Genomic DNA, 17,701 nt, shown 5'->3' with positions numbered 1-17,701 from the left:
CTCATTACAAGGATCTAAGGCAGCTTGCAAAAATACACACGGAAACATCAAACAAGTAGAGAAAGCAGAGGTGCTGAAACACTAAGTTGGGTACATTCCTCAGAGGGCAGAGCTCTGTCCCTGCCTTTGGAAGGTGCTGGGTGGGCCCCCCCACACCCCCCACCCCAAATGCTTTCTCTTCCTCCTCCCTTGTCTGTGGTCAGAGCATGAGTCTTTGTTTTCTTCTTAACTCTTCTGAAAGCATCCAGGAAACTGAAGATGAGATAATGTCTATAAAGTGGTTAGCACAGTGCTTGTCACATGCATAGTAAACACTCGATAAATAGGAGCATCAAAATAATCTTAAAAAATGAAAATGACGAAATCCTCGACATTCAAACTGCTTGGAAGTTAGACCCTGTTGGGGGAGTACAGATGTGAATCAGTCATGTTCCCGGCAATCAAAGAATTCATAGTCTGGTGGGAGAGACAGACGTTCGTAGACAGATACAGGACAGGGACAGAGGGATCTGTGACCTGCTTCCGTATCTGTCCAGTCTCTGTCAGCGGACCCAATGTAGCACCACCCTTCTGACTATAGTGTTGTCATTGTAGGCTTTGGAATCAGACAGGCCTGGGTTCGAATGCGTCATCACCAGTTTACTGCTTACCCCTTGTGAGTGTCCCTTGGCTCATCTGTAATTTGGGGACAAGCACATCTAGTAGTTCTCTAGGGCCACTGGAGGATGCAGGGATAGAGTGTCTGGCCGAGCACCTGGCTCCTGTTCAGGTTACAGTAAGTGAGAGATGTTACTGAGAGCGTCACGGGCAAGCGTTTTAGAGCCAGCCCAAATACGAGTCCCAGCTCTACACTTAAGAGCTGCATGATGTCCTGGAAGTTTTCTAATCTGTTTAATCCACAGTTTCTTTAACTCTAAAATGGGGCGATGACAGCAAAACTCACCTTTTAGGATTGTCATGGGGTTTAGGTGAGATTATATTTGTAAAGGAATTAGCTTAGTCCTTGACATGTGCCTGGAAAGCTTTAAATAAGTGGTACCTGTTAATTACCCAAGAAGGTGCAGAACAAGGTGAAACTTGTCCTGTATGTCAGTAAGTCAGTCTGACAGACAGCCGGCTGGCGCTAGGGCCTGGGAGGAATTATCACAGAGTATGAGGAGTGTAGAATGGCACTGAGAACGCCCAGCTGGGTCTGGCTGCCAGCGTGCTCCTCCTGCCTTGATGGAGCTGAGATTGCGGGAGCCGTGTGAGCTCGTTCGGTGCTACCACTCACGAGCTCCCTTGTGAGACAAGAATGCTGCTGCCTGGGCCTCTGCCACTTCTTGTCAGCAGGCCAATGCCACAGACCCTAAAAACATAGACCTAAAACAAGGGAAGCTAGTAGAGGCACCCTGCATTTTGAAGGCACTAGTCGCCCCAAGTAAAGCTCTGTAGGTCAGAGGAAGAGGAAACACCCTTGCAGCAGTGCGTGCCGGCAGGTACACATTCGACGTCAGCATCAGCTGAGCAAATTAGAGAATTAGGCAAAGCCAGAGCCATGACAGAGCAGAAGGATCCTGCTAGAAGGAGGGAGTTGGCCCTAGGAGCCTGCGCATCAGCTTGCTCTTCAGCTGCAGATCTGAGAATTAACTACCATGATCGTGGGCACAGGGAGGGTCCCAGAGAATTCATTCATGTTGTCTGTTGAAACAGAGTAAGTCTGAAGTCATGTATAGGTGACTTGATTTTATGCCTGGGTAAGAAAGAGTAACTTGAAAAATTAAAAAAACAAAAACATGAGAACTGTGAAAATTCCACATAAGAAAAAGAGAATTTACAAGAGTCAGGAAGAGCCTCTGAAAATGATCTACTGTAAAGTCTAGAAGAAAATTCTGTTTGACAGGCTCAATTGTGTATAAGAAATTATGACCTGTCTCAGTCCACTTAGGCTGCCATAACAAAATACCATAGACTGGGTGATGTGAACAGCAGACATTCTGACAGGTCTGGAAGCTAGAAAGTCCCAGATCAGGGTGCCAACCTGGTTGGGTTCGGGTGAGGGCTCTCTTTTTGGCTTGCAGGTAGCAGCCATGTGTTCTCACGTGATGGTGAGAGAAAGAGAGAGCACACACACGTGCATGCGCAAGGTTTCTGGCATCTCCTCTTAAAAGGACACTCACCCCATCCTGAGGGCCCCACCTTCATGACTTCATCTAACCTTAATTACTCCCCAAAGGCCCTGTCTCCAAATACCATCACATTGCGGGGTGAGGTTTCAACATACGAATTTTGGGGTGGGAGCACGATTCCTTTTTCCCTTGTGAAAAAGGAGCCTGAAGGTCTATGGTGAAAACGCCACAAAATAAGATAAAAAGGCAAAGAGAGGAGTGAGATGAGGAAAGATTGCAGGGAAGCAGAAAACAAGAACAGAATTAAAACCTACGTTATAGATAGCAAAGAGCAGGGTTGGTCTGCAGAAATAGAATTAGTGATGTGAAGAACAGACTTGAACAAATGAAGGTAATGAGAGGAAAACATGACAAATATGGAGAACAGGAGGCCAGTTCCAGGAAATTGGTGCTGTAGACAAGTGGGCAGAAGCTGTACTCCTAAGATCTATTAGAAGAAAAATTTGCTCAGCTAAAGGAAAACCTGTATAAGCAGATATAAAAGGCTCATCATGGTTCAGAGTGAGTAATAAAGAGACCCATACCTAAATATTAGATTATTAAGTATGAAATGTCCAATTTCCTTATGTACTAAGTTTGACAGTTGATATCTCTGACATTTCACTTTGACACTTCTTTTATGTTTATTGTGAAGGGACATCCCCAGTCTTTTAAACACACATTTTGGTTTGTGACTGTCTTTCACATTTTTTAGAGCCATTTTGTGAAACCAAGTAAGTCAAAAATGTGTGTTATTTTCAAATACGAGTTCTGTTGTGGAACCTATGCAGCACAGATAGCTCAAAATATCAATGAAGTGTTTGGGAAGGATGTGGCTAATGAAAACACAGTATGTCGATAGTTTGAGAAGTTCCATCCTGGTGATTTTATTCTTGAAAATGAGCCATGTGGGCGACCTGAGACCAAGGTGGATGATGATGAGCTGAAAGCTGTAGTGGAAGTGAATCCATCTCAACCTACATGTGAATTAGCAGCAAGGTTTGACGTTACTATTCCAACAATATTGGACGATTTGAAACAAACTGGCGAGGTAAAGAAGCTGGGTAGATCGGTTTCACATGAATTAAACAAGCGTCAACACAGACATCATCGAAGCTTGCACGTCTTTGTTGTCATGACATAAAGGCGAACCATTTCTACACTGTATTGTTATGTGTGATGAAAAATGAATTCTTTTTGACAGTGGCAAGCATTCAGCACAGTGGTTGGATAAAGACGAAATGCTGAAGCACAGTCCAAAACCAAATATTCATCAAAAAAAGCTAATGGTATCTGTTTGGTGGTCCAGCGCTGGTATTATCCACTACAGCTTCACGAAACCTGGTCAGTCGATTACAGCAGATGTCTGCAGCAACCATTTGTTGATGAGGATGCTTATGATTAAGCAGCCAAGATTGGTAAATAGAGATAGGCCAATCCTTTAGCAAGACAATGCTCAACCACATGTTGTACAAACAATGCTGCTCAAACTACAGAGGCTGGACTTGGAAATTCTCTGTCATCCGCTGTACACCAGACCTTGAAGCAACTGACTACTCCTTCTTCCAGGCTTTGGACCACTTATTGCAAGGAAAAATATTCAATTCTCAACAAGCTGTGCAAAATGCCTTTCATGATTTCATTGCCACTCGCTCTCCAGGCTTCTTCGCTGCTGGCATAAACAAGCTACTGTTACGATGGCAAAACTGTGTTGATAGTTGAGTCTCATGCTTTGATTAATTGTACTGCTGCTTGTTTGAGATATAATAAACTACACTTTTTATTTGAAATAAGATATTTCATATTTAATGACCTAATAGATCTGTGACTTTTTAAAACTATAAATATAAAGGAAACAAACTATACAGGCATCCAGGTATAAAAAAGCATGTTACCTATACATAAGTTCAAGATGGACTTGCCTCAGACTTCTCTGCAATACTACATCCCAGAAGATAATGGACAAGTTTTGAAGGGAAAAGGTTGTAATCTAAGAATTTTATATCTGGACAAGTTGTGATTTGCGTGTAAAGAAAAAAGCAAGGGCTCAAAAACATGCTACTTTTCCTGTGTACCCGCCTTCACAAAATTGTTTGAAGATACCCTCTGATGAACTGAGTTGTGGAACACGTTTATAGGCTCAATTATGAGGAATTTGTAGTGTAAGAAGACTTGTGAATACTAAAACCAGATAAACTAGAAGTCTAAAATGTTCCAAATCTGATTATAAAATTGAATGCAAAAGACAAAGATTTTTCTATAATATTAAAAATGAGTTTTTAAAAAAGAGGAGGAATTGGTGAAGGATACAGTGAAGTAGGTTTTAAACCAGTCCTGCTCCTAGTGTGGTCCCAGACCAGCAAGATTAGCATCTCCCAGAAGCTTATTAGAAATGTAAATTCATAGACCCCCACCCCAGACCTATGGGATCAGAATCTCTGGGGCGGAGCCCGACAATCTATGTTGTAACAGTCTTTCTGGGTGTTTCTTACGCATGCTAAAGTTTGAGAAGCACTGGGTTAAACTACCTTTCTCACTAGTGATAGACTTAAAGATATCATTTCCCACTTGGCTATTAACAATTAGAGAAATATATCTTATCTACTGTCTAAAACAGTGGAGAATATTGGAAAATAATGGAATATTGGAGAATAATGGAAAAGCAAAGAGTTCATATATCAAACAGCTGAAAACTGGGAGCAAATCAGAAGGGTGGAGCATGAAAAAGAGTCATAAAACCAAATCAATTACAGCAATAAAAGCAAATGGCATAATCTCCTTTATTAGAAGACAAAGATTGTCAGGTTGATTTAAAATAATCCAGTTATTAATCATTTATTAGAGTCAAGGTTAATTCCTTACTCCACTCTGCGTTTGAGCTTCTCTTTTCTTCCTTAACTCGATTAAAGTTCCTATCATGCGTTTTTATAGCACCGTATGTGTCTCCTGAGAGCACCTATCATGGTTGCAGTTTCAAATTTGTTTGGGTCATTATTTGATTTTTGTCTCCTTTTTTAGACTATAAGCTCTTTGAGCTGTACCTGTTTTTGCTCAGCATTTTGTGCCAGAACTTAACACAGTACGTACCTGTTGAATGAATGAAAGTACAAAAAAATTTAGGGAAGTATCTTTAGGCACATGCAAACAATAGAAAGCAGGACCTGACAAAATAATTATCAAATTAATATTAGTGCCAGATGACCTGATAAAGCAGAATAATTAAATGTTAGAAACACTGGTTCTTAAACTTTCCCATGCATCAGAATTTTCTGGAGGGCTTGTTAAAACACAGTTTGCTCAACCCAGCCCCTAGGGTTTTTCTTTCATTTGGTCTTGGATAAGTCCTAAGAATTTGCATTTGTAACAGCTTCCCAGATGATGTTGCTGGTCCAGGGACCAGACTTTGGAGGTGCACTTTGTTGGAAAATAGTTCCGTGTTAATGAAGGGTACACTTCACAGTGAAGACTTTGATCCCGTGCGCTTTATCCACCAAATGACGCTGTATCTAAACATACAAAATAAACTTAGAAATACAGTGTAATGGAAGGGTTTATCACAACATTTAGTATTTGACAGAGCAAGTAGACAGACAAGGTTATATAGAATTTAAATAGTGTAACTGATACAGTTGATCCAACAACTATGAAGCATACAACAAATAGCAAATAATATTCCTTTTCCAGTGTTCGTGAATCACTTACAAAAATTACTTAACTACCAAAAATTCCAAATCTTCTATATTGGGAGGGGAAAAAACCCTAAACAGACTGAGAAACCAGTGAAGAAAAAAATTAATTGTAACATATATAACAAAATGTTGATATCCTAAATCTGCAAAGAGTTTAATTATTTTAAAAAGGTAAATATACCTATAGAAGCACTGTTTGTAAACACAAAAGGAAAGTCCCAAAAGAAAACCTGTAGTTAATTAAACACGAAAAATAGTTAATTTCCTTAGAAATCAAAGAAATGGAAGATAAAATCAGTAGTGCAATATAGTTCCCCTCATCAGAGAGGCAAAATTTAAGAAGATCCTGATACTCAATGCTGGCTGCAGTGTGCAGAAAGTCATTTTCACACCTTTCTGGTTGGGATGATGGTGCTACGGTTATCAAAAGCCTTAAAAATACATCCCCTCTTCCCACCTTTTGGAATTTTTCCTGAGGAAATACTGTGCAAAGATGATGTGAGATAATCTTTGGTTTGCAATAATGGGCAAAACTAATGAGGGAACATGCAAAAATTTCTACAGGGATGTGGATCACAGCATTTTTTTAACAGAGAAAAATTCTTGAAACAATCTAAATGTCCCTTGGTGTAGGGGACTGGCTCAGCAAATTCCAAAGTCCAGTAGGAACCTTGCAGCCAATAAATGCAGTAGAGATCGATATTTATTGATTGGCAAGACGTCCACAAAGGTATTGTCGATTGACTACACCGGGTTACAAAGGGGATATTGATCAGGTCTGGCTAATTCAGGGCCCACAGGAGCCAGATAGGGGGAATTAGCTGGAGGAGCAGGCCCCAACGAGATGCAGGGAAGGGCGGGGCGGGGCGGGGCAGATGGCAGGATGCAGGCCCTACCCCAAGCGGGCAGATACTACTCTTTGGGGATTACAGATGCTTGAAATTTCTCTCTTTTTTTTAAATTTTATATTTGTATTTATCCGTATTTTATAATTTTCCCCCAGTGAACAATATTACATCAGACATTTTTAAGAAGAAAGAAGTTAGGCAGTGCCAAAAGAGAGGTAAAGATAAAGTGTGGTGGGGCCCGAGAGGAAGAAGTGACCCCTGCTACCAGTGGGTGGGGGTGTTCTTGGGGACAGGGAAGGTCCTGCAGATGAGGGGACCCAGATGCGACCATTGCAGAGGGCAGGGCTTGCAAAAGGGCTGTTGGCATGGTTGTTGTTGGAGGTCAGCTCAGGTCCCCAGGCATTTCTCGAGCACCGGGGCTGGGGGGGGGAGCGATGAGGGAGAACAGCATGTGCCAGGTACTGTTCTAAGCACTTGCCATATAAATTTAATCCTCACAGCAATCCTATGAGGTGGTTGTGTTATTACCTCCGTTTTACAGATAGGAAAACTGAGGCACAGAGAGGTTAAGAGACTTGCCCGAGGTTACGCAGGTCGACGTGGCCGAGCTGGGATGTGAACGGAGGCGTTCTGACTCCAGAGTCAGAGTGGATTCCACTTGGGGGGCCCAGAATGAGGAGGAGTGTGTTGGGGGGGTGGGAGATGCTGATGCTTCTGGGTGGGGCAGGTGCCTGTTCTTACATGTCCCTCTCCTTGGGCAGAAACTGGCAATTACACGTGTGAATTCTGCGGGAAGCAGTACAAGTACTACACGCCCTACCAGGAGCACGTGGCCTTGCACGCCCCCATCAGTGAGTACCTCCTCTGGCTGGGGAAGGGGCTGCGGGCAGAGTGGAGTGGCCAGCCATCGGCCAGGGAATGGTGAAAGCAGTACGAGCTCGGTTCTGGGTCAGCCCCTAGGCGTCCAGGTCTGACCCAGGGCCACCTGCCTGCAGTGGCTGCAAGAGGTGGGAAGCCCCCTCTGTCCCCTTAAGCCAGCAGAGGCAGAGCCCTCCTTTAGTGGACTCAGAGAGGCCTAGGCCCATGTGGATTTTGGGTTAGGAGGGTGGGCAGCACTTGTCCAAGTTCTTCAGCGGCCCTGTCCCCACCTCCTCTGGGCACCTCCAAATCATGTGGTTCCTGTATGTCTACGCCCAAAGCCAGTGCCCTGTGATACATCTTCAGTCTGAACTAATGCAGGAAGAACCCACGCCACAGGTATGGTTAACTAGACTAAATAGCTCCTCTTTTTCCTCGTTGGTGGGAAGCTAAGGAGGGAGCAGGAGCACAGATGGGAGCTGGAAGCCCTGGGAATTAATCCCCACGGGGCCCCAGGCCTGCTTGTGACCTTGGGCGGGCCCCAGCCTGTCCCTGGCCCACCATCTCTCACTCTTCCCCTGGCAGGGGAGGGAAAGGGCTCTAAGGACACTTCCCCTGGGGACATCCTGGCCCTCCATCCTCCTGATGCCTGTGGGCCTGCCTGCTGACTTCCCAGCTCCCTTTCTTGGGCATCAGAGGGGTATCCATCCTCAGATCCCTGAGTATACGAGCTGGGGGCTTCAGTCTTCCACCGTTTCTTGTACAGGTGCAGAAACCAAAGTTCTGGCAGGGGTGGGACTTGTGCAGAGTCTTGGGACAGCAGGGCTGGATGTTGGGAGCCTGTCTGGGAGTGTGTCTCACAGCAGAGCTGTCGGTATCCCACGCCCCATTCTATGGATGGGGGAAGACTTAGGTCCAGAGAGAGGGGGAGAGTTTATGCAAGGTCACTGGGGGTTCAAGCCACTTCCCAAGTCTGGGAAGGCCCATGACCCTCCTGGAGACCTGACAACAGCAGCACAGGCAGGTGGCTTCCCCCAGGGTATTTGGGCGGGCAGGAGACGTGTCCAGAGCTTTCCTCTCTGCTGGGCAGAGTGGCAGGGGCTGAGGGGTCTCCCCAGGGGCGATGGCTCCAGTGCCGAGGTCGAGCACTGGGCTGGGATTCTCATCCTAGCTTGCCCCTGACTGCTGTGTGACCTTGTGACCGTTGCTCCCCTTCTCTGGGCTCAAGTTTCCCATCTGTGAGGGCTCTCGAGGTCCTCCCAGCCCCGGGTCTGGATTGCAGACAGCTCCGATGTGAGGTGATCCTCAGGCAGGCACCTGCTGTGGCCCAACTAGACGAAGCCATCCCACCACCCGAGCTGGGGGTGCATGGTTCACTGAGTGCCCTCCACGTAGCCAGGTCCTGTGTGGGGCAAGGACGTGGAGGTTCCACTCAGTGGGTACCGACTCGTCCAGTTGACCCACTCATGGTGCTGATTGCCAGGCATCAGGGCTGTAGCTGGGCTTCAGCTCCACAGCCCGGGCCCCGCTGGGGACCCAGCTTTCCCTGGGCAGGGGGGGGGCAGCTGTGTCCGTGCCCTCCAGTGACGCAGTGAGTGGTGCCCAGAGCACATGCTACCCGCGATGCACTTTCACTGGGGGTTAGGTCCGAGGCCAGTGCAGCCTCGGTGTCAGCCCTTGGAGAATATCTTCAGTGCCGCCTCTGCTCTTCCGGAATAAGCTGAGTAAAGTCACAGGGTTAGTAAGGGGGAGGCTTGGCTTTGAATCCTGGCAGGCCGGTTCCAGGCCCGTACCTGACCGTGAAGCTGTCCCGCATCACATGTCACATGGTACAGCAGGAAGGGGTGCGTCGCTTGTACCCTAGTTTCTTCCCAACAGCCTGGTGCTGCTTTCCTGAAGGTCAGTCTGCTTCTCTTTCTCTGTTCCTCCTTTTCTGCTGCCCTCTCTTGTGGACTCTCTCTTTGTCCTTCTGCATTTGTTTGTTGACTGAATCTCTCTATTGCCCACTGAAGTCTGGGGACTCTAGGAGCATCTGTGTTTAAAATACAGCATGAGAGATTTAGACTAGACCCAACAGAGGACTAACTCCAAAGCTGACCCAAGAGACAGCCCCCGTGGTGGCCTCTGGATCTAGAGATTTGTGGGCTGATGGGTTCTGCGTGGAGGCCAGGACTGGACTTGGGGCTCTATCAGGTGTTATCCACGGCCAGGGCTTGTGACCCTGGGCCTGGTGAGAGTATCGAGAAGGATATGGGTCAAGTATAGAAGAAGTTCTTACAAACGGAGCCATATAATATATATTCTTTTATGTCTGGCTCCATTTGCTCAGTAAAATGTTTTTAAGACTCATAACATGTTATCGTATGTAGTGGTTGTGCATTCTCTTTCAGCTGAGCAATATTCCACTGTATGAAAATACCACTGCTGGTTTGGCCATTTACCTATCCATTTGGGTTGGTTCCAGCTTTAGGTTATTATAAAGCTGCTATGAAAATGCTTGTGTGAGGCTTTTTGTGGGCACATGTGTTCATTTCTCTTGGATAAATAAATACCAAGCAGTAGAATTACTGGGCCATGGGGGATAGTGTGTTTAACTTTTTAATAACTGACAAACCATGTTCCAAAATGACTGTAGCATCTTACACTCCCCCCAGCCATGTCTGGGAATGCCACTTGCTGTGTGTTCTTGCCCGTGTTTGGTAGCATCGGGCTATTTAATCCTAGTTATTCTAGAGAATGGGTAGTGGTATGTCACTGTGGTGTTAATTTGTATTTTCCTGATGAAAATGACTGTATTTTCCTAATTATGTTGACCATCTCTGCATTTGCTTTTTTGGCCATTTATATATTTTACTTTGGAAATTGTTTTGGCCTTTTTGCCTGTGTTTTGATTGGGCTGTTTGTCTTTTTATTATTAAGTTGTAGGAGTTCTTTATTCAAATAGGTCTGGGTTGTCTGTCAGATATATGTATTATGGAGATTTTCACCTGGTCTCTGGCGTGCCTGTTGATGTGCATATAGTATCATTTGATGAGCAGATGTTTTTCATTTTGTTGATGTCCACTTTATCATTTTTTTCTATAGTTAGTGCTTTCTGGGTTCTACTTCAGGGCTATCCTTGCCTCCCTCGAGATGGTGAAGATAGCCTCTCCTTCCTTACCTTTTACAAGTTTTATAGTTTTAGCTTTTGCATTTAGGTCTATGGTCCATTTCGAGTTAACTCTTGGGAACGATGTGAGGTGTGAGTTGAGATTCATTTTATTCTGTACAGATACCTGGTTGTTCAGTACCATTTGTTGGAAAGATTATTTTTTCCTATTGCATTGCATTGTACCTTTGCTGAAAGTATTTAAATGTGTAAGTGTGAGTTTATATCTCTCCCACTGATCTGTTTGTCTATCTTTATGCCAATTCCACATGCTCTTATTTACTGAAGCTTTGTTGTAAGTCTTAAATCAGCTCCTCTTAGTTTTTCAACTTTGTTCTTTTTTAAGAAAATTTGGCTATTCTAAGAACTTTATTTTTCCACATAAATGTTAGTTTTCTCCAATTTCCACCAAAAAAATCCAACTGGGATTTTGTTTGGGATTACATCAAATCTATAGACCACTTTAGGGAGAATAGACATTGCAATAATATTGAATCTTCCAGTCCTTGAACATAGTATATTTCTCCAAGTATTTAGGGCTTATTTAATTTCTTTCAGCAATAGTTTGTACTTTTCAGAGAAGTCTTGCATGTGTTTATTGATGGTACTGTGATTTTTAAATTTAATTTTTCAATTGTTGCTATTACATATAAACAAGCAATTTTTGTATATTGAATTTGTATCCTGCAAATTTACTAAATTCACTTATTCTAATAGATTTTTTGTACGCTTCTCAGGATTTTCCTTGTACATGCGGATGTCATCTGTTAATAAAGACAGCTTTACTTCTTTCCAATCTGTATTCTCTTTATTACTTTTTTCTTCCTCACTATTCTGGTTAGGACCCTCCAGTACAATGTTGAGTAGAAGAAATGAGTGGATATCTCTACTTTGTTCCTGATCATAGAGTTCAGTTTTTTATTATTAAGTAGTGTGTTAGCTAAAATAGGTTTTCATAGATGCCCTTTATTAGTTGAGGAAGTTACCTTCTATTCATAGTTTTCCGAAAGTTTTTATTATAAATTCGTGTCACACGGTTTTTCCCTACATCTATTGAGATGATTCTATGGATTCTTATCTTTTATTTTGTTAGGGTGGTAAATTACATGGTTTTTAAAAAAATAAGTCACTGTGCCTATACTTTATTAAAATATATTATTAAGAATATCAGAAAGTCAAACGTGAAATGAAGTGAAGTAAGTTACAACATGAGGATGTTTATTCTTTGCCACAGAATGACTTCCTTCTTCAAAGCTTCTTTTCTTTTTAAATAGGATATATTTAAGGTACATAACTGGATGATTTGATATACATATGCATTGTGAAACAATCACCACAATCAAGTTCTTGCATAGGCATCTAAATTACTTAAAGAGCCAGGGTAGTGTGTATAGTTCATTTGTTTTCAAGAACATGTTTTCCACCCACTTCTATCTAAAATTCCCCAGGATTTTAAACTGGCTTTTAATATCACTCCCCAGACTGCCCCCTCAAGGGTAGGGAACTACAGTCCTAAGATTAGCAGAGTGCCCCATATTCAATCAGTGATGTTTTAATCATGGTCATGATCAAGACCATCTGGTGAATTTTTTTAAACCTGTGTTGAGGTATATTGTCATACAATAAAGTGCCCATAATTTAAAGTACACAGTTTGATAAGTTTCGACCTACATGTGCACCCATGAAATTGTCACCATAATGTAATGAACATACCCACCACCCCTGTCTCCTCGAGCCCTTCTATAATCCCTCACTTACCGTGTCATCCGCAGGCAAACACTGACCCGCTTCCTGTTAATGTAGATTAGTTTGCATTTCCTAGAATTTTACATATATGCAGTCTTACAGGATGAACTTTTTTTGGTCTGGCTTTCACTCCACATTATTGTTTTGAGATTCATCCATGTTTACATGCATCAGTAGTTCATACCTTTTAATTGATGATAAGTAGTATTCCATTGTCTAGATATACATGCCATAATAGATATACATGCCATAATTCCTTTATCTGTTCACATATGGAAGGACATTTGGGTTGTGTCCAGTTTGGAACCAATGCAAATAAAGCTGCTGTGAACATTTGTGTATGTGTCTTTGGAAGGACAAATGCTTCCATTTCTCTAGGGTAAATAACCTAGGAGTGGCATGGCTGGATCATATGGTAGGTGTATGTTTAACTTTTAAGAAACAGCCAAACTGTTTTCCAAAGTGGTTCTGCTATTTTACATTCCAACCAGCACTGTACTTTTCTCATAATGTCCTTGTCTACACTGGATATCAGAGTAATGCTGGCCTCATGGAATGAGTAGGGAAGAGTATTCCCTCCTCTTCAATTCTCTGAAGAGTTTGTATAGAATTGGTATTATTTTACTTAAATGTTCTATAGAATTCAACAGGAAAGCCATCAAGTCTGAAATTTTCTTTGTAGGAAGGATTATTTAGAAATGTATGCCATTTCTAAATATTTGGGAATTATCCAGATTTTGTTGTTATTTCTAATTTAGTTCTATAGTGGTCAGAGAACATATTCTGTATAATTTCCAATCTTTGAAATTTATTGAGGTGTTTTATGACCTACGTGGTCTCTCTTGCTGCATGTTTCATGTCCAGTTGACCAAAAAGAAAAAAAGTGAATCCTGTTGTGTCGGTTAGGTTAGGTTCGTTGATGATGTTGTTCAAATCTCTATACCCTTTCATGCTTTTTTTAAAAAATTGGTTTGTCCTGTAAAGTACTGAAAGGGAAGCATCAAAATTCTCAACTATAATTATGGATTTGTCTTTTCCCTCTTTGGTCTGTTTTTGATGTATGTAATTTGAAACTCTGTTATTAGGTACACACACTTAGGATCATTGTGTCTTGGTACATTGACCCTTTTTGAAATTGTGCAATATACTTTTTTATCTCTGGTGATACGTGTTGTCCTGAAATTTACTTTGTCTGATATTATAGCCATTACAGCTTTTCTAGCATTAGCATGGTATAGCTCTTTTCATCATTTTCTTTTAATCTGTCTGTATCTTTATATTTGAAGTGGCACATATAGTTTATTCTTACTCCTTGATCCAGTCTGGCAATCCCTGCCTTTTAATTGAAGTATTTAATCCATTTACACTTAATATAATTTATTGATATAGTTGGATTTAAGTTTACCATCCTGTATTTTTTTCTATAGGTCCCTTTTGTTCTTATTATTCATTTTTTCTTATTTTCTTGCCTTCTTTAGTATTAATCAAGTATTTAAAAAAATTTCCTCTTAGCTTTCTAGCCATAACTTTTTTCTTTAGTGGTTACTCTGTGGTTTGTAATATGCATCTTTAATGTATTACAATCTGCCATGAATTTATATCATGATACATCATAATGTAAAATGTAAACTCTTCAGAGACTTTATTAATGTAAAAGCCTTACAGCAGTACACTTCCCATTTATTAACCCCCTGTCCTTTGTGCTTTTCTTGTACCTTTGTGCCTACATCTGTTATAAATGCAACAGTTACTCTTTTAGCTTAAAACAGTAAATTATTTGTTAAAGCCATTAAGAAATGAGAAAATGCCTTTTATGTTTACTTACATATTTACTGTTCATAAACTGTGCTTTTTTTCCTTCATGCAAATCAGAGTTCCATCTATTATCATTTTCCTTTATTCCAGAAGAACTTTCTTTAACATTTCTTATATTGTAGGTTTGTTGGTGAAAGATTCTCTCAGCTGAAGATGTTTTATTACACCTTCTCTGTTGAGGGATATTTTCTCTGGATATGGAAGTCTAGGCAGAGAAATTTTTGTTTCAGCATTTTAAAAATGTCATTCGTTTATCTTCTGCCTTATATTGTTTCTGATGAGAAGTCAGAGATCATTCTGATTGTTGTTCTCCTATATTTAATATGTCTTTTTTCTCAGGATGTTTTTAAATATTTCTCTGTATGACTGGTTTTTAGCAATTTGATTAGATATGCAGTTTTCTTTGTGTTTATCCTGTTTGAGAGACTCATTGAGCTTCTTGGATCCTGAGTTTGTATTTTTTATCAAATTTGGAAATTTTCCAGCCAATATATTTTTCAAATATTTGTCTTTTCTATTGAGACTTTAATTACATATGTGTTAGACATTTGATAATGTTCACAGATCAACTGAAGCCTTGTTCTTTTTTTTCAGTCTTGTTTTCCCTTTGTGCTTCAGGTTGGATAGATTTTATTGCCCTGTCTTCAAGTTCATTGATCTTTTCTTATGTAGTGTCCAATCTGCTTTATTAGAAAAATTCATTAAGTAAATTATTTATTTCACCTATCAAATTTTTCATCTCTGTAAGTCACATTTGGTTCCTTTTTATAGCTTTCGTTTCTCTCTTTGTTATGTTCATGTTCTCCTTTAAATCTTTGAGCATATTTATAACAGCTGTTTTAAGGTCCTTGTCTCCTAATTCCATCATCTCTGCCATTTCTGTATGTTTCTGTTGACTGGTTTTTCTCTTGATTGGTCAGGTTTTCCTGCTTCACCTGAAAAATAATTGTTCATTCTGTGCTACATGTTGCAGATACTGTGTTGTTGACTGGAATTTTTGTTGTCTTCTTTTGAAAAGAGTTTTGTTCTGGCAGGCAGTTATTTCACTTACAGATGAGCCTGATACTTCAAAAGCTGGTTTTTATGCTGTGTTCGGGCAAGTCTAGAATAGTTATTATTCTATGGTGAGAGTAATTTTTCTAAGGCATGGCCTTTCTGGGTCTCAACTGAAAGCCTGATGTATTCGTATGCAGTGAGTCTTTCCTCTCTGACAGGTGGGAACTCCAAAACATCTCCTAGTCTTGTGTGACCTCTGAATCTTCACTGAGCTCACAGCCCTCTAGTAGCTGTTTTCTGCTCAGCTTTGCAGAGACTCCCTCTGCACAGATTCAGTTTGGTATGCAGCCAAAGACTTCAAGGGGGCCCCTGTGCACATTTCTGAAGTTCCTTTTCGTTGCACAATTCTCTTTCCTCTTTGTTATTCTGCCCTGAAAATTTGAGCCACCTCAGAAGCCCTGAACTCTCATCACTGCCTCGTTGGTTCAGCAGGATGGCATGCTTTGTTTGGGCTCCACCTCTCTCCGCCCTGGTGCAGAGAGCTGGAGTGACCAAGGGTCTCACATCTTGTCTTCTCTCGTGAGTCACAGTTCTGCACTACCTTTGTCCAGCCTTGCAGTTGAATATGGCAGGAGGGCTGGTCCTATACCAGTTACGTAAGTGTTCCAGTTCCCTTTCTAAGAGGAAAATCCACAAGAAGGAGTCTCCGGTTTGACTCCTCTGCCATCACACCTCCCCTTCACTCCCACCTCCGGCCTGTGAGCACGTGATTCCACTTACCCTGAATGCGTTTTCACCCTCTACCTTGTGGAGGTTTTCTGGGAGCCTGTCTCCCTGGTCTCTCCACCCTCTCAGTTATATGATTACTTTTCTTGAATCCTTATGCTTTCTGAATTTTTTTTGCTCTGGTTAAATTTTCAGCGTTCCAGAAAGAGAAGACCACGGTGCTTTGTGACTTTTTAGCTATCTTTGGGTGCAAATGTCGCATGTGTATTTCTTATAAGGGAAGTCAGCCAGTCTGTCTGAGACTGACTTTCTTGGTGAGAGCTCAGGTAGGAATTCCAGCATGCTAATGTGCTAATGTTCCACTTGAGGTCAACGGATGGAGCAAACCGTTGAGTGAAATGAGCTGGAAACCTGGAAATTCATCCTGGCCCACTCTGTGACCCTGAAGTGGTGCCCACACCTCTCTGAGCCTCCATGGCTCCCTCCAACTTCCACCCTTGGGACGAGTGGGAGGATATCATGTCAGATAGCGTCATGGCACAATTATGTCACCTCGTGCATCCTGTCTTCGATGTGCTCTACTTCAGCAGTGCCGAGTTTCACTCTGCTGGCCATTCACGCGTCAGTTCACAGATTCTGCAGTATCTGTTGGGCACTAACTGTGTTTCAGGGCCTGTGCCAGGCGCTCAGTGCATGGTGGGCCAAATTGGCAGAGTTCCTGCCTCACGGAGCGCACAGGCTCATGGGGAAAGAGTCATTGGTCAGAGGTCTCTCCATGTGTTGTTACTGTGATCAGTTCTTGGATGGGAACCGGGAGGGGACTGAGATAAATGGCCAGGTGGGGAGGTATCAGGGACGACTCCCCAAGCAAGTGATGTTTACGTGTGATACTTAGGACCAGCAGTCAAAAATTTGAGGGAAGAATGTTCCAGGCCAAGAGAATAGCATGTGCAAAGGCTGTGATCTTGGAAGAGAAACAGGCATTGTAGGATGTCAGACGGCGAGGTGAGTGGCCGGGAGGAGGCTGGGAGTCCCAGGCAGGGGGGTTGGAGCACATGGGTGTTACCCCCAGGTCATGCACTCCCTGAGCTCCCTTCCCCAGGGAACGAGGGGCACTCCCTTGTGGAATTCCAGGATTCTCACAGCAGGAATTGTAGGCCATGACGAGGTCTGATTCCCAGGGGATCCTAGAAACCATTCTGCAGGGGTGGAGACGGAGGCTCAGAGGGAAAGCAGCTTGCTGGGACTATTGTTAGAAACTCCGTTCCTTGTGCCAGGTTGCCAGAATGTGTGGGTGAGTGCCACGGGGTGGCAGTGGGACACGGGGGCACGTGACCTTATGCAGAGGTGTCCCCGAGTAGCTGGCACACTCAAGCTCCTGAATGTTATTCCTTGTGGCCATAAACAAACGTATTATGTCTGTAGCCAGAATCAACCTCTGGGCCTTGGTTTCCTTATCTTTAAAAAATCCCAGCCGTAGCTACTCACACCGGGAGAGCAGGTTGCCATTCAGGGTGCTTCTGTGGCTTCCCTGGACTCCCACAACCCCCTGCGAGGCCGGCCGTGCAGGGACAGGCGTCCGTTGCTCTCAGTGGGGTGAGACAGGGAAGCAAGGCCAAGAAAGGGGAGTCGAGTCCAGGATTGCAGAGGCCAAAAGGAACAGAGCTGGGATTCAGAGGCAGGTTTGCCTCACTCCCATCTCAGTGCTGGTTCTGTACAGGGAGCCAC

General features: G+C 42.8%; 1 protein-coding gene across 4 annotated transcripts in view; it reads left to right on the top strand.

Moving 5' to 3' along the window:
* Nucleotides 1-17,701, top strand: part of ZNF618 (zinc finger protein 618) — a 160,238-nt gene that overhangs the window by 121,116 nt on the left and 21,421 nt on the right. For all 4 annotated transcript variants that reach the window (XM_045563554.1, XM_045563557.1, XM_045563556.1 and 1 more), the window contains one exon: nucleotides 7,446-7,535. In XM_045563554.1, coding sequence (XP_045419510.1) covers nucleotides 7,446-7,535 — 90 coding nt within the window. The remainder of the gene's footprint in view (nucleotides 1-7,445; nucleotides 7,536-17,701) is intronic.

This window comes from Lemur catta, chromosome 10 (genome assembly GCF_020740605.2).
Source record: "Lemur catta isolate mLemCat1 chromosome 10, mLemCat1.pri, whole genome shotgun sequence".
Lineage (NCBI taxonomy): Eukaryota > Metazoa > Chordata > Mammalia > Primates > Lemuridae > Lemur > Lemur catta.
Note: the sequence above shows the minus strand (reverse complement) of the source record. Positions and strands in the feature narration are given on the sequence as shown.